This window comes from Solenopsis invicta, chromosome 10 (genome assembly GCF_016802725.1).
Source record: "Solenopsis invicta isolate M01_SB chromosome 10, UNIL_Sinv_3.0, whole genome shotgun sequence".
NCBI classification, from domain to species: Eukaryota; Metazoa; Arthropoda; class Insecta; order Hymenoptera; family Formicidae; genus Solenopsis; species Solenopsis invicta.
The window spans coordinates 15,313,302-15,335,635 of record NC_052673.1 but is presented as its reverse complement, the minus strand read 5'-3'; the positions used below and the strand labels follow the sequence as shown (position 1 = coordinate 15,335,635).

The 22,334-nt window shown below is 40.6% G+C and overlaps 1 protein-coding gene across 3 annotated transcripts in view; it reads right to left on the bottom strand.

Annotated features, from left to right (window-relative positions):
* Positions 1–332: 332 nt before the first annotated feature.
* The window catches only part of LOC105197865 (histone-lysine N-methyltransferase trithorax), a 102,044-nt gene continuing 80,042 nt past the window's right edge, over positions 333–22,334 (bottom strand). Inside the window, exons 1-10 of one of the 3 annotated variants that reach the window (XM_026137409.2) lie at positions 17,183–17,455; positions 14,882–16,319; positions 14,209–14,772; positions 13,690–14,126; positions 13,164–13,325; positions 12,643–13,053; positions 5,931–12,547; positions 5,445–5,607; positions 5,195–5,341; positions 333–4,971 (exon numbers count right to left, since the gene is read on the bottom strand). In XM_026137409.2, the coding sequence (XP_025993194.2) occupies positions 4,798–4,971; positions 5,195–5,341; positions 5,445–5,607; positions 5,931–12,547; positions 12,643–13,053; positions 13,164–13,325; positions 13,690–14,126; positions 14,209–14,772; positions 14,882–16,319; positions 17,183–17,278 (10,209 nt within the window). In that variant the 5' untranslated portion in view covers positions 17,279–17,455 and the 3' untranslated portion in view covers positions 333–4,797. Of the gene's footprint in view, positions 4,972–5,194; positions 5,342–5,444; positions 5,608–5,930; positions 12,548–12,642; positions 13,054–13,163; positions 13,326–13,689; positions 14,127–14,208; positions 14,773–14,881; positions 16,320–17,113; positions 17,456–22,334 lie in introns of those variants that run through there. The other 2 variants (XM_011164452.3, XM_039454105.1) reach the window with 2 other exon arrangements.

Sequence of the window (22,334 nt, the reverse complement as noted above, 5' to 3'; positions counted from 1 at the left end):
ATTTTCTAATATGTGATAAATATTGTAACATCAATATATATAATTTTATGTTACCTCAATACATTAAATTAAAAATTGAATGACTTTAATAATATTTTTCCTCAATTTATGTTGAATTCTTAGAACTAAATCAAAACCCACGTTAAAAGGAAATTGACATTTCACATGGCGCAGGTACTCTGATGTGATTTTAATTTGTGCGAACCCAGTATTTGAGACCGATATCAAAGGCATCAATCTGTAATCATGATGCCGTTCGTCACGACATTGGAACAAACAAATTACACAAAAGAGAGGAATACATCGCGCATGGCAAAATGTACACGCACATGTTTCTCTCATATTTCCACTTGTGTTTTTATTTTGTTAATTTTCTGGTATAATATATACTAACAAAACATTTAATTACAAAACATGGGCATATCTGTTCGTTTCACGTGTGTGTATATGCATGTACGTGTGTGTATGTATATTTATGTATTTTGTGATGAAAGCGGCTATGTGTTTTTTTTTTTTCTATGCGGTACGCGTACCTTTTTCTGGTTAATGTAGATATTACGATTAAACTTCATAAGTTCTCTACGATAAGTAGATGGATTGATAACGACAATTTACACGCAAAAAACGTGTGGCAAATGCCCCCTGTTCCTCCCCCTTTCCACCCTTCCAATTCGTTTCGACTCCGTTTTTCGTTCGTTCGATTAATCGCATTCATTTAATCACCAGTTTTGCTCGGTCGGGCCTCATTTACCGAAAATTCTCTTTCTCTCTACAACCTATGTCCGTCATAAATATGCAAACGCAAGAAGGGATAAAAACGCTACTGTAATATATGATATAATATTACCGTACTTCGATATTAGTTATAAATAGTTTTTTTTAATAATTATTTGTCCAAACACTGAATATTTTACAACAGCCATCGAATCTCAACTATTTGTAACTCTATTTAAACAGTTTGCAACTTTTACAATTCATCATTCTTTCTTTTTTTTTCCTCAAATTCACTTTTAATATTATTATGCGTATAGCGCGTGTCTGATCCAATATCATATCAATAATAGGGATATATCATAAATTTTGTAATTTCCTAAAAAATATTCTCTAAAAAATATGTCGACCTAAAGATTATTATGACTGATAATCACAGACAATTTTTTCAATTTTTCTTTTTCCCTTTCATACCGTCGTCGAGTTTGTCAGTAATTGTTATTTATCTTTCCTCTCACTTTTCTTTTAAACAAGTACAATATTTCAAAATTCTACACTCTGTTTAAACGTTAGAATAGTAATTTTATACACGTCTTAAGAAGCGTTTTATATTTCAATTTTTTTCTCCCCTTTTTTCTAATTCCTTAAATCGTAAGAATATTTTAATTTTCTCAGCTTATCCTTATATCTCGAAATGAAAGGATCTAAATAGTGCAATGAGAGACAAAATTCCCGGTTGTGAGAGATCGCACGTAACGTGACGATATGCCGAAACTGCGTCGCGTCGTGTCGCGAGAACGCGGTAATACTCATCGTTTCCGCGAATTAATCACGTAATTTTAAACGTTACGTTTGAATCGCCGTTCGAAGCGAGTTTGCCTGTCGAGAGGTAAAACATGCGTAAAAGTCGGAGAGAAACGATCTACTTATTACATCTATACATTAGTATCATTTTTTTTCTTTAATTATTGTTAAACTACACGTTTATTCATCGTACCGTTCATCGGATGTCCTTCGTTTTTTTTTACACGCAGCATTATTTTTGAAAGGTGCTGATGGGTGTAGTAAACAAACGGTGCTTAATGTGCCCAAATATACGAGTGACTTGAGTAGTGATGTATTATGTTTTTCTCTTTCTCCTTTTTTTATGTGTGTATAGATTATAATTAATAGCGATAATAATAATAATAATGAAAGCTGTATGCGTAATACTAAGGAGGGTCATACGCCCTTTCCACGCAGTTTAAAGAGTTGAAAAAGACACAGAGTATGTTCCAGAAAGCACCCGATATTCATCCGTATTAATCAGGCAAAGATTATCAAGAGACAAGTAAAAATCTTTCTTTCTTTCTTTCTTTCTCTCTCTCTCTTTCTCTCTTCTCACACTTTGTCCCGTTACAAGTACACGCTCAAACTGTTCCATACTTTTTTGCCGAAGTACTCGTGTGGGTACTTTACAGAAGTCGTCAGTGATACAAATAATATAAGAAAAAAACGATGTATTGAGAATTTAAGTCTATTCACGAGTGTAGCAATGAAATCAATGATAGATAGCCTACAAGTCTATAATCATAATATATAGCGATGTAAAAATCGGATTACATGGTATGCATGCCTACAGAGTATACATTTTGTTAAGTCCAAATTAATTCTGACATCCGTAGCGTAACGATGAGGAAGCGAATTAAAAATACACATTTACTCGCCTGTTAGAAAAAAAAGAAAGGATCTGATCCTTGTATATCCGCGTCAATCAATGCGACTACCATATATGTGCACCGGTTCTAAATCGTTCAGTTTACGTTAGTATTTTTTTCGTCAACCCTAATACCGTCTCGTTCATAATCAATAAATATCAATAAAATATCTAACATTGTTATATTTTCAAGTAAGTTACCATCCTTACTAGTCGTATTATTTTTCATGTACAGATTAAAATTAATTATCATTATATTAACAATATTCATCCTCGAATATAATAATTATTAATTATCGGTAATTATAATATTTAAAAAAAAAGATTCACAAAATATCTAAAAAATGGCAATTTCACGTGACCAGAACAAGTTTCCCTCGTTTTTATAACTTTTTACAACTCAGCGTACGCGCTTTGTACCAAACCAGGCCGATTAAAATCGCAGCACGTCTGACATTATTTGCGTGCTCAAATAATGTGCACCTGCCATCATTTCACCTCTTTATATTACCTCTTTAAATAATTCACGATCAATATTCTTCGTATAACGCATTTCTTATTATTATCAAACACTTCCGCACTGCAACTTTACTATCTCTTACTCTAGGCCATTTTTTCATGAAAAGTGCACTTAACGGTGTCCATGGAGCACCAAAGTTTAAGGGACTACCACCTCGGCAGAAATTGATTAATTGCGCTAAAATACATTGTCGTAGTTGTATCGGAGGGCGCCGTGCCACGCCGTTGCGATTATGTGTTAGTTCCAAATATAAAATATCATTTGCGTAAATATATATCTAAATCTATCACCGGGTAAAAGCGTAGGTACATGTAAAAGTAAGGCAAAACTGGACTTCACAGAAGGATATTGGTACGGAATACATGATATATATGTATATATATCCGTAAAATGTAAAATATATATTCCTATAAAAGCATTTCTAATATATTTCCCATTATGGGAAAATATCACAAACGTTCACCGGGAATGTGTCCGGAGACGTTTATCTCAAACAATGCATAAATCTTCGTCGATTTGAACGAACAAATAATTTTTCAATAGAAACTCTTTTAAAAGAATTATTAAATCATTAGCATTTTTATGAAATATTCGTCAAATAAATCTCACGTATCATTCAGACAATAAAATTCGGATAATAAACTTGATGTGAATATGATTTTGGCAAGATGGAAGCACAAATATATACGCGATATCTAAAAAAAATATACAAAAAAATCATGTTGAACTTGCATTATTCATTTTCACGAATACGAATAAGTGATTTCGAAAACAAATTCTCTCGTCAATGATGCCACGTAAATAATAAAACAAACTTGTATCAATGTCTGCCAAAGTAGGTACACCTTCGAACAATATCCTGCTACAGGAGACTGTTCTTGCTTGCCATTCTCTATCTCTCTCCTTAATGCCTACATTCCTAACTTAAAACTGGTTTGCTGTACTTACATCAAAGACGATATATCTAGTCTAACAATTACATATTTTACAAAAACATTTGAAATCTGGCCCTACAGCAGACATGAAATGTCACAAAGTTAGTCATACACTGTACACTAAATTTAAAATTTACACAAATTTAAATATACACTTATCGCGTGTTTTAGGTTCATACGCTTCATAAGATCATTTGTACATGACGCTTATATTAATTTTATCTTGGGACACTCGAAAGAAACATAAGTGATTTCTTGAAAGCTGCGATTATCGGCGAAAACCCGCTGCTTTCTCATAGTACTTGTACCGATTTTCCATTTTCATCCTTATGATGCGTACATCTAAGAGGAAGAGTTTGTTTTCAAACCCGATCAAAGCATCGAGAGATATCTATGAAAGATTCATAGGAATTATGCAAACTAAGGAGCACTCGCATTTAGTGTAAAGTGTAAGATAACTTGTACACTTAAGCCTCAATAGTAGATAATGGGTAGAGTCTAAAAGTCGTGCGAGAAAGCACAGGCGTGAATAAAGTAACACTTTCAAAAGTCTGAAGCGCATTAGTAAAACGCACGACTTTGTCGGATACGAAAGCGGGACATACTCGAATGGTTTATTGCTATAGGTATACGTGCACATATACCTCCTTCCCCCGCCCCCCGTTAAATCAACTACAGGAACGTAGCTGTCTAAAGTAACATCATCGTAATCGCCGTGCTTCGCGTATTACGTCTGGCCTTCTAATATTTAAAATGTATAATCTATGTTCTCATAGTAATAAAAAGCTGCAATCTCTGAAAATAGTTTGATGATGAGTAAAATGAATAACATTCAATAAAACGAATCCTATTCGAAAGCGCGCGCGCAATTATAGCACATAATTTACTTCTTTGTCATCGGTCGGCTGCTTAGGATAAGCTGTATATACGCAGTCTCAGTTGAGGTATTTGCGACATTTGCGAGAACCGCAAGTACACGGGATCTTGATATCCTCGAATGGGAATTTGTAGTCATACGTCAACTCCTCCCCTTGAATGATGCGACGAAGAGCAAAAATCAGTATGTGTTTCTTACCTAAAATGTCCACCACTCGCGAGTAGCAGTTTGGCTGTAACATACGTTATATTTTCAAATAATAGCAGAATTTACAGCAGAAACTTAACTTATATTTGATTATATATCATAAATTATAATGCAATTAAAAATAATTATTTTTTATACATTTAAAAACATCAATACAAATAGAAAATATTATTGAATCATAAAAGTTTTTGTCAATGCATATTTATAGATGAATTCTTGAAAAAAGTAAAAAGAAAAAAATCTCATACCTCGCACGAATGATTGATAAATCTAGCTGCATTTCCTTTCATAGTAGCATCAACAACTAGATGATCGTCAATTTTAAACATGTAACAGCCTATGTTCTTGCTATCATAATACTTTTCTCTTTTGTCAGTCAAGGAAGATCGAATGACCTAATAATAATTAATAATTTCAATAGTAATAATAATAGCAATATTGATTATAAGTATCGCGACGTGACCTTTCAACACGTATAAATAATTGATTGCTACTTACTTCACCGGCGTATTCAATGACCATTTCACCAGGCTCAATATCTCTTAAACAAAACAGTCCTCTACCATGTATGCGGGAATAATACACACCAACAGATGCTTTTGAAGTTTCCTTAAGTATTCTAAAGCGCATTGCCATAGGCAAATTGGTACTCGCGGCTCGTCTGAAACACAGTATTCATAACGCTACATTGAATAAACAAATCATTAACGGCACTTACTTTTTCAACTAGAGATATTACAGATCTTATTTTTAACTCAGAGATCATAAGTACAATTTACATTCAATATATAACGTGTATCAAAAGATGCGATTATTAATATAAAAATGCAAAGGCATCACATTAATAATGCATAATACGCAAAAACGTTAAAACTCTTATTAATAATCAAATATATCAGAAATTAATTAAAAAATTATAAATTAATTTTTGAGAAATAATAAAACAGCATGAAATTTTGCCTGTACACATGCAATGAATTTTACCTAGATTCCGTTTCCGATATAGCAATTATGTTAGGATGCGGTCTGTGCTGTGACGCCAACCAGCTGAACATGTCGTGGACTTTCCTACCCTTGAAGGGCTCCGCTCGTGCCGCTCCATTGATGCACGCCGCCGGCAATTCATTTTCCATCTCATCGGGTTTCGGCGGCGTCAGAGTATGGAATTTGGGCTTATACTTGCTGCATCTATTGACGCCCGGTAATTGTTCGATCAGGTAAATGGCCGCATTGTTCTCCAAACCAAGACTTTCGGACAAAGGGTTGTGAGGTAAAGGGGGCAGATTATGAGCCTTGCGTGCATTCTGCACTGCCTGGTACACAGTCTCCCAGACCTCGGACATAGATGAGGCGGTGTGGGTGAAGCCATCCTGTGACTTTATTTCGTACATCAGGATCGGTCCCTTTGAGCAGTTTTTCTGCATTTGCGGCGGATTTTGCTGCGGTCTGATCGATTTCGTTATTATTCTCGGTTTCTTGACAGCTACAGGCGGCGCTTTCGCTTTGAGTACGTTTATCTTCGAATCCACAGATTTCATCTTGTCTTCAAGTTTGTTTGCCTTGAGGGTGAACGTTTTAATCGGCAGCAGTTGTAACGACGCAATCTGAGGCACTTGCTTCGACGGCAAAATCTCTACAGATGTCACTTGCGGGGACTTTTTGGTCTGGGTGACCGCCTTCATGTTGCGCGTGATCTTGTAAGACCCATCCTGTAGCTGCTTCTGCAAAACTATCTTCAACGACGTGTTCTGCAGCTTTTCCTTATCAAGTTCCAGTTTAAGATTCTCCTTTACCTTTTCTATGGTCTCTGTATTCAGCTTAATATTATCACTGATATTGTTGAGCGTGGTTTCAGGTTTTTTTATCTGTACGATTTGCTCAGTGATTTCTTTTTTCGATTCCACAATTTCCGGTTCGGCTGGCTTGATTACTGGCTTTGTTGGTTCTTCAATCACCAAATCGTCTTTCTTTACCGGATCCTGCTTGAGCGTCACCGCCTGCATCGGCAGCACCCTGTTCATCGGTCTACTAGTCGGCATATTACTCGTGGGCATCGTGATTTTGTTCTGCACGGAATTGGAATTGGAGACGACAATCAGGCTATTACTGTTAACGCTTGTGTTCGCCGAATTGGAATTTAATGCGGTACTGCCGCTGTAGCTCTTTTGTATATTATTTACATCATGGTTCGACTTATTATTTACAACTCCTAGATTCCTTTGCGTGACATAATGATTCGATAGAGGCGGTATCTTGGATGATGATATGCTAGACTTGATCATGCTAGTGTTCTCCGATACGTGCTTCGAGTCGAAATATGGCCGCACGCTATTGCTCATCGGTTGCTCTGAGCCAAACAATGGCTCGGTCACCTTCCAGGCGGCTCCGTGATTCGCCTGAACCGAATGCGTAACCGGACTGGGTCTCACAGCAACGCGAGGTATCGTCGGTATCGCATGAGGTGGCGGGGGCGGAGGTGGTTGCGGTGGTAGTGCTGGCGGCGGCGGCGGGGGTGGTGCCGGCGGTGATAGCCTCGTTGGCGTCACCACGCTCGCCGTTGTCGCGTTTGACGAGCATATGTCTGCCATCTGAATCGACATCATTGGATGTTCCATAGTCGTATTCTGACACGGTATCGGTGACACGGCATTACACGCGACGCTACCGTAAACTTGTTCTTGGGACATGGCAGAAATGTTGATCTGCGTTGGTGTGGCGATTGGTTCCATTAGCGTTGGTGCTGATATTGATGTTGGTACTGGCATCGATACCGATGCCAATGCTGGTGCTGGCATCGACGCCGATGCTAAAGCTGATGCTGACATCGACGCCGATGCTAATGCTGGTGCATGCATCGACGCTGATGCTAATGCAGGTGCTGGCATCGACGCTGACGCCAATGCTGGTGTTGGTGGCGGTGCCGGAGCAGCTGTTGGTGGCAGCGGTGGTGCCGATTGATTCACCACAACATAAGGCACTCCAGGCACGTTGGACATGCCACCTACACTCTGTACACTCGCTATATTAGGCACGCCGGCTATGTTGGGTACCCCAGACATGTTCGGCATATTAGATACATTCTGCATAGCCGTTACAGTAGGTACACCCGGTACAGCCTGTACATCAACGATGGGCTCCATCAACTTAGACGCTTGAAACACCTGTGTGGTTGTCTGATAGCTGCTGGCCAACACTTGGGGAACGGTACCCGCCATGAACTGGCTTGACGACATTACAGTGTTGCTGACAATCGTCTCCAGGCCGTAATACATCGGTTGATTTGACACGAACATACCGCCAGTTGGATCGGTGAACATTTCTAGGGTAGGCGTGGAGCTCAACAGCAACTGTTCCGATGATATGACGCCACATTGGATCGCACTGGGTTGTTGCTGTATGATAGTGCCCAATACTGTAGGCTGCGCTTGCGCGATCTGTACGCTCGGTAATATGGATATACCACCATTCTGTAACGTTAATAGATTGTCGGGGGACGGTGTCTGTATGTATGTGCCCGGCATCAAGGGATTCGCGGCGATCAGCTGCGGCTTGAAGCCGGTCTCATGCTGCCCGCCTATCGTCGTGATATATTGTAAATTTTGGCCGGATTGCTGCTGTAGTGCCTCCACGTAAGCAGATACAATGCCTGGCGATGCTACTTGCTGAAGGATCACCGTAGGTGGTGGTCTCTGGGTGGTCTGATGTAACTGGATTACTGGTGGACCGTTCGTCATCGCCGTCTGTTGGAATCTGGTATTGTGCGTGGCATTGTGCGGCGTTTGCATTACGTTTTTCAGAATATGTTGTTGTGACTTGACGCTCTTGGTCTTAGGTTTGGCCACCCGTAAATTCTTCGACTTGGATGAGACTCGGGAGATCTGTGCGTTCATCTGCGCAGATTCGTGCGCGTTTGGTACACCCGTGGACGAGAAATTGGGCGATATTTCCGGGCTTGGGACGGTCTGCGAACTCGTGCTGTCCGGCGAATTCATTGGCGTGTTCACCATGTTATGCGCAGTAACGTTAGAATCGCTGGAGACGGACGGCGAATCTGTAATCTCTGTTATCTGCACCGTACTTTCCTGAGGAGGTAATACTGTTGGGTTCGGCAAGGTGGTGGTCCTGCGGGTGTACTGAGTCTGTACAATCACATCGTTGGACGTTAATACTGTCTGGTGTACAGTCTCGACGGTAGCGTGTGTCGCATGGATCTGCGGCGTGATGATCGCCTGGGCGATTGGTTCAATCTGGATACTTGGGTGAGGTGACGCTACGGATGCCTCGATGGGTGAAGTTGCCTGGATATCCGTGTAATCAGTCGTCAGGGTGTGGCCTTCGGACGGCGAAAGTGTAATGAACTGCGGAGATCCTGAACGCATATGTGGCGAAAATCCTGACTCTGGCGATGTCAATTTGTTGTCCATGGTCTCCGAATCGCTATCGCTGGTAATCATAGTATCGCAGTTAGCTAAGTGACGATTGTAGCTCTCCTCAGTGCGGTACGTACTGCGACACCTCTTACAAGTGACATCAATGTGTTCGAATGACGACTCGTACGAAGTATGAATCAGTCTTTCATGTGTCATTAAATGTTCTGATGAAACGCACTCATCGTCGCTCGAGATATCACCTGCACCATCCACCTGCGGGATCTGCAAATTCATCTTGAGATTCTTCTCTTTGAACAAGACTCCCGTCTTGTGTAAAGTGCATCTGGCGATTGGTGAAGCTATGGAATTACCACTACCATTTTTCATCTTCTGCGACTTGTCACAGTTACTGGATACATGCGATCTGATAAAATCAAAGATACACTTTGAATGCAAAAGATTCGAAGGCCGCGCGTACGAGCCAAGTTCCTTCTCCATGCTCGGCTCGCTAGTGTCACAAGAATGTTCGTCGTTAATCCCGTCCAATTGAGGGATCGATAATGATTTGGACGTTTGAAGGCTCGAATTTTTCTCCTCGGCGTTGTACTCTGGTGAACTGCACTCACTGGCGCTATTAGCGTCAGCCGACCCGTCAACTTGCACTATTCGCGGTTGCTGCTGTCTCGGATGCCAGAACAGCCTCTTATGCTCTTTCGCATCGTCCCTGGCTGGTAACGCGCGGCGATTCAGTCCCGCGGAATCCTCAATGCAGTACTTGAATTCGCGCACAGAATCGGATAGTATATTAGACGTGTTCCCTCTTCCTACGGTAACCATAATCTCTGGGATTCTCAATTCATGAAACATCGACGTGCGTTCGTTTTGAGTATCAAGAACAATGAGACCGGTCTCACTGGACTTTGTGCTCGATGGATTTCGGGGCAATTTCCGCCTCTTTATATTAGAACCATAAGTGTTATCTAATTTGCAACTCCAGGTAAGGCTACAGGAGCGTTGATGATGCCTTTGACCGCCGACAATCAGCGGATTATTTGACATCACTTCGGATTTGGATCTTTTCAGTTCCCTGCCGCCGCGTTTCTGATTCTTCGAATTAAATAAGTCATCCATGAGATCCTGCACCGCGGTCTTTGTGTCCAATCGCACCCAGAGATCATTATGCGTTCCCAGTTCCAGCAGAGATGAATCCATTTTGGAGATCTTATTTTCCGACGGTTTTATCACGTCTTCGACTTCCGACGACAACATATCATCTTTAAACAAATCCGTACTAAAAGAACTATCATTCTTTAAATCCATGGTTAAAAAATCTTCGTACGACATCTTTGGAAAAATGTCTTGCATTGAGATTCCATCTAACAGGTCATGTGGCAAATCTTCAAATATAGCTTCCTTTAGTTCTGGCGGTAAAAGATCTGTGTTATTCTGCTCCACTAAATTCTCATCGACCTCTTTGTTACACACCATATCGATGAGCGTATCTAAGGTCTGTTTAACGGCCAAATAGTCGATTCTCTGAGCATCTGTCGGCACTTCTTCCTTTTCCTCCTCCTTGCTGTGATCGATAGTGATATTATTCTCCATGTCAGATGAAATATCTGGCATATATACCTGCACATAAGTCCTAATGTAATATCTCACGATCTTGTAAGGATTCACTGTGGACCAGTAGAATCTAGAGCATTTGTAATCGCATGGTATTATTTTCTCAGCAGTATCAGAGAATTCCGGAATGATGGTACCAAGACAATCAACCATTAAAGAGCCTATCATCAGCTTGACTTTGTTGGGTTCGGCAAACTTCTTTTTCTTACGATCCAACTCCACGTATACTGGTCGCTTCAAACTGAATTCGTTCTCATTTTGCAGAGATTTACAGGCGTGACTGTCGGAATGAGAGACACAAAATACCGTTTTGTCATCATTGAAAGCAAGCCCAACATTCCTCGCGCATGGAAAGTGAAAGGTATTGCTGCAGTTTTTCGCGCAACATCCAATGCTCGCACCCTTCTTGCCACATTCGGAGCAGCGGATTAAACGACCTCTTGAAATGGCACTGTGAACATTCTGTAGTGAACCGTCGATTTCCTCAAACACCTCGTTTGACCATAACGCACAATTCGCGTGTACCCATTCGTTCTGTCCACAATACAGCAACCTGCCCTCTTTTGTCTCATGCCCATCGCCCAAGCCCTTGCATAAACAACACGATCTGCTGTCCTCGACGTGAATATTGTACAGATTCGCCGTTTTCGCTGCAATTGCTTTTGGCGCTTTCATCACCTCCTCTTTCCACGCTTCCAAGATAGAATCATCAAACTTTGTCGTTAGAGTGGTGTCTTTACCAACATCTTTAGTAGGCGTTAATATTTCGTCGTTATCGTCGCTATTCTTGAAATCCTTCGGAATAAACCATGGAAAGACCTCTTGCAAAATATCGTGATACGTTTCTAATAGATTCGTCGAACCGACACGATTGATTACGTGCTCCATATCACAATGAAATTGCGATAACGATTTGTACTCGTTACCATTCACCTTACGCTTCACAGACATTAAAGTAGGCGAAGGCCTCACGATAATTTGTTGTTCGGAACAGTTACATTCCGTGACGTCATTCGAAGAAACTAACGAGTCCTGATTCGTCCAGTCTTTTCTCTCGTTGTCTTGAGAGTCTTTCGGAACACAGTTCTTCACTCTAACCGAGCATTCTCTTAGATGAAATTTTTGTCGTAGTCGTCGCAGACCTTTCTTACCGGTACCATCGGTTAAATGTTCTTCTAAATCTGGCTTATTTATACCATCCCTGTAATTGACACCCGAATTCGAGTCGGTATCCACAGACTTATCACCATTGTACTCTTCTAATTCCTCATTCTCTTTCGTACTGTTCGTTTCGTTCTTGTCCTCGGGAAACTCGAGTTTCCTCACGCTTGCAAGTGGCCTGCAGAGACACTCCTTCCTGGGACTCCACTTGAGAGCCGTACAAATCTTGCGGTTTTTACTCAGAGATTTAATTACGGAGATGAAACCCGCCTTCAGTTCCGCTTCTATGGCATTTCTCCAGATAGAGGAATTCGAATTGGAAGAGCACTGACTGCATGTGAATTCAATCGAATCGGGCAGGTAACTAAGTATCTGGTAACGCTCATCGGAAAGGCCTTCACAACGGGCATGTACCCAGCAGGAACACTCGCTACATTCCATCATCTAAAAAAACACATGTAAACATAACAATAAGTTGCAGATACAAGATCAATTTTACTAATATAAATTACTCTATATCGAGACGCATATATACTCACCTTCGTGTCGAAATCATTTTCGTTGTAACACCTCTGACACAAACACCTCTGACACAAAGGACAATAGTTGCCTTGTTGCCTTAACTTAAAGCACATAGAGCAGAGAGGTAAATTACCAACGTGAACATTAACGCCCTCGCTACCGCAGCTTTTACATCTAATACAACTTTGACAAACATAGGGTCGATCGGGACTGTACAATCTGGAGCTAATACCGGACTTTGACAAACATGAATGATGAAACGACTGTCGACAACGAATGCAGGATAATTTCGGACCGGATCTGAGATGGCAGGACTGACATATCGTACACCGAGGACAACACCAGTTTGGCTGTGCACAAGCATTCCATTCACTGGGTTCCAAACAGAAGGCATGGTATGGCTCGCAACAGCATTGACAGTGGATCAGCTGCAAAGAACGATCGTTATGTTGATAGTTCTCAAAGAGACATAACATGATACTATTACATGTCCATTTATTTCATCCACCTATATTTTACGATTATGATGTTTACTTACCGGCTCTTTACCAGCGCTTCCGCACAAATAGCAAATAGCAGGTATGTAAAATAACTCAGAACCAATAAGAGCAAAACCCTTCGCTCCAACTTCAGAAGGATCGTATTGCTCCCAGAAATCTATGGAAACTGTATATGCAGTATCCATAGCTACCTTAGACACCTGCAATAAATACATTATTATTATTAACATGAAAAAAAATATCGACTCTCTAGCCAGAACTCAAATGTAGCCTTTCTCCTTCTCATACGTACGCTGCTACTGAATTATAATTATATCTTTTTAGTACTTTTTCATCTAAATATTTTACATTATTTACTTTCACTGAATTCAAATGTATGATATATTTGTTTTACATTTAATCAAAATGTTAATTCACATATGTACAAAAAAATAACATGTATAAATGTATAAATGTTATACAGCAAAAATAAAATAACATAAGCTCAATCAGCGTGCCACTGACACAATAAATATAGCATACATTGAGATCACTTCCTTCGATTGTGTCTACAAGATATCTTACCACTGGAAAATGCGACGTTGACACACCCTGTTGCGGTTTTCCTCTTCTCGAATGAGACTGTTGTGTCATGTTAACGCTAAGATTTAAATTATTATCTTCATTATGCTTCTGCATTTCTTTCTCTTTCGTAACATCGTCCCTCTTCTCTGCTCTCTCAGTTTCTTTCACCGTCTTTGGAATGTTTTTGCCATGTTCGTTGTCTTCTTTCGCGTCTGCAGTAGGAAAAGTTGCAATCGGCTGCCCAAGCGCGACACTGGCACTTCGACAAACGTGCTTAACTCTTGGCCCTTTCAACTCAAGCCTTTGTCTGAGAGGCTGCGAATGTTGATTATCGGTAGAAGAGATTAACACTGGACTTTTATTAATTTTCTTTCTCACTTTAATCCTGTTATTTTTCCTCCGTTTTTTGTTAGGCGATATACTCATCGAAGAATCGACTGCAACAAAATCATGTCGTAAATACAAAATAAATAGCAATGCAATCCCAAAATAAAACTGTTATAAAATAATTTATCTTACATTTGTCTATTTTTGTGTAGAGAAAGCCTCCCGTACCCTGATAACTTGTCTTCTGACCCATTTCAAAATTTTTCCAACTCATGGCAGACTTAAACAAATTTCTTTCCGAACTATCTTCTGCGGGCCAACTGAGTTTAGACGAGCCCAACTTTTGTCCCTGTCCATCCTCATCTTGACCGAGGGGCAGAGAAATACTTAAAGGGTCTCTCATTAATGGTGGTAACAACGCGTTTAAACCTGTCCTCAAGGCGGGTGGAATGTTGTAGCATTTCAAACACATTTTCAACCAACACGCCGGGCATCTGGCTCTATAAACGCATCTCATGAGATTCCATTGTTGACTTCTTACAACGGGCGGAACTAAACACAGACCGTCGCCTTTATGACACTGGAGAATAGGAAGAACATTGTTTGAAGATTTAGCGCAAGCTTGATGTTTGATCATTTTGCTTATAAATTTTCGGCAAGATTCGCAACTGTGAATGCCAAATTTGCGAGCCTGTTTCACGAATCGATAAAATCTCACTGCGCCACAAACACCGCATTTTATAGTTCCTGTTAATCCTGAAATAATAAATAATCATAATTAAAGAATAAAATATAGTCTTACACATTAAAGATATAAGTATAATAAACACAATTCTAAGATTATCATAAAATGCAAAATATATACCTATAGTGCTTCCTCCCATAGCATTACTGGTGCTAGTCGTTGAAAATGGTCCTTCTGTTCCAGCTAAACACTTGTTATCCAATTTTAATCTTGCTTTCCTTAATATAACTTTCCCACCATTGAGTTTCATTCCACTAAATTCGGATTGCTCATTTTCCGAGTGATTACTGTGCTCGCTTTCGCTTTCAGATAAATTGTTTTCCGTCTCAAAATTGTTCAATGTACTAACCACAGTCTTATTACCATTTTCAGGTGCTTGATCCTCGGTTTCTGCACAGCCACTTTCCGTTAATCCTGCACCACTCTCAAAGCTCGCCTGATTATTTAAATCGCTCGCTATTTCATTTTGAGTTCCTGATCTTGTCTGAACTCTGGAAGACTCGAAGTGTGGAACATTGGAATCGGGAAGAACTTTTGTAGGAATAGAAATCTGTTTCTGATTTCTGAGAATAGTTGATTTCACAGTTTGTGCCGTCCTGCTCAAATTTTGTGAGCATTCTTGATTATTATTAGAGTTGTCGAATGTGCTGTTTGATAGTTTATTTTTACACGATATAATATGAGATTTCTTTACTTCTCTAGGAGTGAGTTTTGATATTTGTGCGTTTTGTACAGAATTCGCTGATTTTTCCATATTTTTTATTGGTTGAGTTATAATCTCGACATTGGAGTCTACATTCTGAATCATTCTTTTTGGCTTGTTTCTCGTATCTTTATCTTTAAATTTTGTACACGACCTATTACCTGCATCCTCTTTTAATTTTGATTCCAAGTTGCTAAGCTTATCTGAATTTAATTTAGTCTTTTTGACATGTGTACCAATTTCATTCTCGCTATGCTCCGTACCAGAAATTTCTTCCAATTCCTCGATAAACCTTTTGTTTGGTTTTATAACCCTCGACGAATGCACACTACGAACGGGCAAAACAAATTTTCTCACTGTGCTAGGCTTCTCTCCAGATTGCACCACCAAATTACGTGTATTACTTCCATTAGATTTTGCCCTTTGAAGCAATCTTTTTGCAGTACTGTTACGCAATTGTCTGGTTCTTTGATGCTGATCCAAGATGTTGTTCACTGATTTTAGCACTGGGTTTTTCAAATAATTCGAAAATTTAATGTTTTTACAATTCTTACGATTTTTAGCTCTGTGAATCTTTGGAATATGTTTAGTATTCTGATTTGTAACTGGTATTGTAATATTTTTGACTGGTTTTGGATTTGCCTCGGTAAACTTCTCTGTGCTATTTTCGATGTTTGTAGGAGAATTTTTAATAACAGTAATGTCCTTCTTCGTGCTGGATTGTGGTGCAAGATTTTCGACTGTGACACATGGCAATTTATCGCTGGTCTTCTCTGCATCGTGTTGCTGTGTTTTTATATAAGATGCAGAAAGATTAGCCTCTTTAGTGCTAAATCCGTGGAATGGTGGATGTTCCTAAGGAAAGATCATTTATATAAATATTAGAATCAACAAAACACATCCACCAATTATAAATATCATCTTACAGTAAGCTATTGCAATACCTAAGCATACAATAAACAAACTAATGGTCAAGTTACAAAAGTAAACAAGCGCAAGTGGCCAAGTACACAAAATTTACTTTCTCTACATGATAACTTTTGTTTACTACAAACTCTCATTCACAACTGACAGTTGTTAGTCTGTTCTGGCTACTAACAAGTTACGGAGTAAGAATCGCAGAAGGCAGGTACATCTCTGTGACATACTCCGTACCAAAAGCAACCAGGAGAAAATATATATATAAATTGCTATTACTCGACCGACATACGGAAGGGGAGGTAATGCTAAAGCGAGAAACGAATCGTCGAACGGCAAGTAGAAAGCATCGCGGCGCACCTGCCGTTCCACGATCGCCGCGCGATAGGTTAACCAGCGCGCTACGCCGCGCCAAAGCTACATCAGGCCGCGGTAGAATCGCGAGTCCAGCGAGTGCGTGTCCTCGTGACAATATTACGCCAGCGGTTCACGGCGAGACGCGGTGCGTCGCGCGACACGACGCTCGTCGAGCTCGTGCGACCTCGGCGGCCAGAGGCCCAACGGCGACGGCGACGGCGACGGCGACGGCGGCGGCAGCGGCGGTAGCGGCCGCGACGACAATGACGACGACGGGGACGGCGACTGCGACGGCGATGGCGACGGTAACGGCGACGGTAACGGCGACGGCAACGACGAACGCCTTGGCGCGACAGCTTTTTTTCCCCCCTCACCTTCTCGTTGTCGCCGAATGTTTCGTTGAACAGGGAAAGTCCGTAGTAGATGTTCTCGGCGACAGTTACCGGATCATTCTGCGTTGCCTCAGGCTGGCCCAGCACCTTGATCCGTTTCCTGGTGGCCGTCTTCGGCGGCTTCCCGGGAAACTTGGACCTTCCCATGTTCACCTGTTTTCAACGACGGACCTCAACCTCGCAGCGAAATTCCGCTTCCATTTTACTCGCGATTTGTGCCCACGGCCGAGAGGCGCACCGACTCTCTCGCATATACACTATTAACACCGACGTACGCTCTCCGTCCGATATACGCGCGCGCGCACACACACAGTGAGTAAACGCACGACACGGACACCGGGGCCGCTGGCTGTTCGGCCGAAGTCGGCCGTCATCGACTGCGCTCGGCCGCGCTCGCAAAATACGCGCGTACTTGTCAAACAGAGAGCCTGGGCTACTAAGGCGGGCTACGCCGTTGAAACGCGCGCTCGCGCACGCTCGGCGCACCGTCATGGCCTTCACCGAGCTCTGCTACTCGAGCTCCACTCGATTCATCGCTCGGCACAGCCACGACCTTCAAAATTCGCTCGTCCGAAATTCACCGAGACTCGAGCCGCGGTGATTCATCTCGGAATATAATGCTCTACCGTGAAAATTGACGTCGCGTCTCTCTGCGCTTCGTCTCAATGGAAACGCGGCAATCGGTAGGTAACGTTTCTCTTCCGCAACTTTCTCTCTCTCCGTGACTTGGAAAATTAAATTGATCTTGAAGAACGCTTGTAAAATTATAGAATCAATTACAAAAAATTAAAAAATCGATATCTACAGTGGCGATATTATCGAAAATCTTAGCGCGCGACTATTTCGTATTAAATTTTTTACAATTTAACGCATTTCGATATTAACGCGTTTATTTTTAATTGTGCTCTTCTTCTTTGTTCGCGTTGGACTCGATTAGATTCGACGAAACTCTTGCACGGCGAATATATCGGCGTCCGGAGAAAAAAGCAGTAAGGGTAATACGCAAGGAGCGACGCGGCTCGAACGAGAGGACGTCACGTGACCTCCGGCAAGCATCGGGCATCGAAAACCGCGACTGGTTTGAACGCGACTTAACGCTCGACGTTCACATTTCGCGCATTAACGTTGATCTCCGTGAAAAAGAGGACGGAAATCAATGATATTGAGAAGAAGACGAAGAAAAACATCGATCCCGCACGACGGACGTTGTTTTATTCACGAATTATTGCCACCCAATAAGTTGCAGACTTGAATATCGATTTTCGAAACTTTTCTTGGACAAAATCGACGCACCATGAAACGAAAAGCAAAAACTTGAGCAATAAATTTGCGTTCATTGAGCGTGATCTGAAATTTGTTTGTTAAGATCGCGGCTGATATCGTGATTATCGTAATAATACGTAAAAATATCCGCTTATTCTCACCTTTTGCATGTGTAATTACGAAAGTAACTTCTAACACGCACAACCGTACTTCACGCAACGTTCGGGGAGCACTGAGACCAATTACCCCATGCTTCGTGCATGGTTCATTAAGTTACTTTCGTACGTGCTCTATTAAGAGGTTAACGTACGAAAAGTACTAAGAGAATAATCGCTCTGGAAAAAATGCGTCGCGAGATAGCGAAGATCGCGTGTCTACCGATCTGTGTACCAATTTACTTGCGCGAACGATAGCGCGAGCGCGCGCGCATCCATTTGCTTATCTATATTTCACTGCGCCTTCCTCCGCATCTCCATTGGAATTAAGCCAGTATCCTCTTACTCAGGCTCAGGCCTTTACGGAAGATTTACCGGCGATTCGTTTACTCCTTAGCGCATTCCCAGGTTGTCGGTTCATTATTTCCGCCGCCGAAGCTATCGCACGGGAATAAAGATCGTTTTCGCGGCGGCTCTAATTGCTTCCGGTATATTCTATCAAACGGAGTGTACACACACTCCGCTGTTCGTTACTCAAACGGTAATTAAGATCGCTGTAACACATCGTCGCCTTTGTCGACGACGCCGCGCCGATTCCGGGGCATGCTTCTCTCGAGGGCAAAAGGCATTAAAACGGCCGAAGAACCGCGAGCCGTCGATAGATCGATTTCTTGTATGTATACGCCATGTATTTCCGTATAAGCATATAGGACTTCTCGAACTGAATACGTATGTACAACGGAACATCTGCGCCCATCCGGCGTCATGTAATATTTAAAGCGCCGCTTGATACGCTTTGTGACACGCGGAACAAGATTAAACTTCGTGATTTTAATTATACATTTAAATGGAACATTCTCGTCGAGATATGGTTCAGCTAATGACGAACAGCACCCAAGCAAAACCGTGCGAAGAAAGATATTATATTTTCGGACAGGAGAGGATATTTATGGCAGGGAAATATTTAGAACACGTCTTTTGTAGATATGCTGGAGGAAAATTAGAGCAAGATAGTCTTTCACACCGCTGCATATCATAGCACAGAAGCGAGTATGAATTATATTAGGGCTAGAATCGGAAATCATTTCTATTTCCGGCAGGTCAATATCTTTTCTGCGCCATTAGATCCTTTTCCTTCCATTTAAGAATGTTTGGGCTATACTTATCATACGAGCTAAAAGTTATCAAAATTTAAAAACTGAAGGCTCTTAGATTTATTCTTTTTTTTTCCTAATCAATAACAAAAAATTTAATTTATAATGATTTTTGAAGCAAAAATGACTATATTTTGTTGCAGTTTTAAATAAATAAACGAGTTAGTAGCCTAAATAAATTACACAAATACTTATTAGATTTTATTAGCAATTTGTAAATATTTTTATTTAATTCGTAATGCTGCTCCTTCATTAAATTTTAAATAAGTACAAAACGTGATTTTGTATAAGAATTAAGAGTAACCGAAAATTAAATAACTTTTAAACCAATAAGAGAATCGTGCTTAAATTTTACATAGTCACTCAACCGTAATAATAGGACAATCAATGAAATTTTTATATTTTTGGTAATGTTTCAAGACACGACACACACAGTGAAAAATAAAATATAATTTTAAAATTTTTGCATGTCCCAGAAAATCCACTTTAAATTTTAAGTTAAAATAACTCAAAAGTTAAGTTAAAATAAATTAAAATAAGAGTTATTTTAACTTAACTTTTGAGTTATTTTAACTTAAAATTTAGAGTGGACTTTCTGAGACATTTTATTTTTTACTTTGCATACATTCTTAATGCATATCATATCGTAGATTTTCTTAACAACATATATGCATAATGTGTATTCCATTTAAAATTAACGTCTACGATTGTAATTTGCATTATAGTGCACAATTATTATATGCATCTCTTGAAATAACAGTAACACAGTACATTCGTATCGCAGAATAATCTGTTCTAATTTCAACTTGCTCTGTTTAACAAGACAAGATATCCATTAGTTCGTTGATATTCCCGTGTTACATTCCCGAAGTAAAATTTTTCTTAAATCGTTAGCAACTATTAATGACGCTGGCACTTTTGTCAATAGTCGTTACCCAGGTTGTTACTTATTGAAAAGAATTACTTTAAAACGAAGCAGATGGCGAAGCTGTTTTAAGTATTAGAAATTATTTGTGCTCTGTGGCTCCTTGCTGCATGTACGAGAAATTTAACCAAAATCAATATTCGAACCAAATCAATATCAGTCGACGTTTTCTTTCGAACACTCATTTTTTTTTTTTTTCTGAATACGCTTCTATAAATATGATTAACAATGTGAGTTGGATGTAGTCAGAGATTTTTTAAATCCATAGTTCTGTTTAAAATTGTAACCATTCAACGAAACGCTATTAGTCGTTTTGAAAAGATTTAAGAATAAAGCAATTTGATTGAGGCAATTTTCGCTAGAATATTCGTAACGTACTTATCGCAAAAAACTGCAGTGTTTTTTTCGTGAGAAGAAACGTTAATTCTAAATAAAAAAAAAACCGTTTTTCTTATTTCCCAAAAACTTGATCCAGTCTCCGTCTCTGTGAACAAGAAGAGATTCTTATTTCTTCCTCGAGTCTCCGTGAAAATTTGATTTTACGAAAGAAAGCCTCCGTTTCTGCGAGTGAGAAAAAGCCGTCCTGGTTTTTTCCGCCTCACGTTCTCCGAAAACACTGTTTCGTGTGTGAAATTGCGCGCTTTTAACTGCGAGCGATTCATTTATCGGGTCGCGCGCCGGTCGGTCGGTCGGCCGGCCAGAAAATCACCACCTGCCGCGGCTGCCGAGCTAAATATCGGACCGGCGCGTGTCGTCGCGCCGAATCGCGGTGCGAGAGAACAGGCATCTGGCTCGAGGGCGCGTCGTCTACGAGCGCGACTCCGAGGCTCGTTACCAGAGCGAGCGTCTCACGGGCGAGCGAACGAGCGAGCGAGCGAGTTAGCGAGTTCGCTTATCTCTCCATCATTCCGCTCGAAATACTCGAGCGGGTGTGGTACCACCGGTCGTACTCGTTGGGATCGGTCAGCTAGCCGGTTGTAACGGAGCTATAAGATCTGCTGTTCCGTTTCGTTGCTTTGCATCGCGCACCTCTCTTCCGAGACTGCACCGTCCTGACTTGCTAGAACTTTGCATAGAAATATCATCCTCACCGACGATTTCGATCTTTTTCATCCGTACAAGTTCAAAAGTCATTATAACCGAGAAGTTATTAGCATCGTGCATAATTAACGCCCGTGATGAATTGGGTGTAAAAAAAAAAAATGAAATGTAAGATAAGAAGACTTCGGGTCTCAATTTCAAGTTATCGCGTTGAAAATTTAAAAGCTGAAGAAAGTAAGAATTTGGAACAGATCGTCGGGGTTGCGTGAATACTTAAACGGAGATTATCGAGTCATTTAACATTAGAAATTAATAAACGGATAACGGAAGTTTATTGCTTAAATAGTTTGAGAAGCGTGCTTAATATAAACTTGAAACCTAATTGTTAAAGATATTCCTCATTGAACGTTTCACAGCTGCGAATAAAGTGAGAATCTCGAATCGATATCTTTGCAACAATTTGAATCGAACTGTTACTTATGCAAAGTGTTATTCCACAACGAACGGATATCGTGTTTCGCTCCAAATTACCGAAAAAATTAACTTTTCTCATTCGTTTATCTCGCTGAGGTTTGCTCACGCAAATTTTACGAGACACGCCGTATTTTCCCACCGGACAAGTGCGCGATCCTAGAAGGATAACGCGTTATACGCTCAGAATTGCC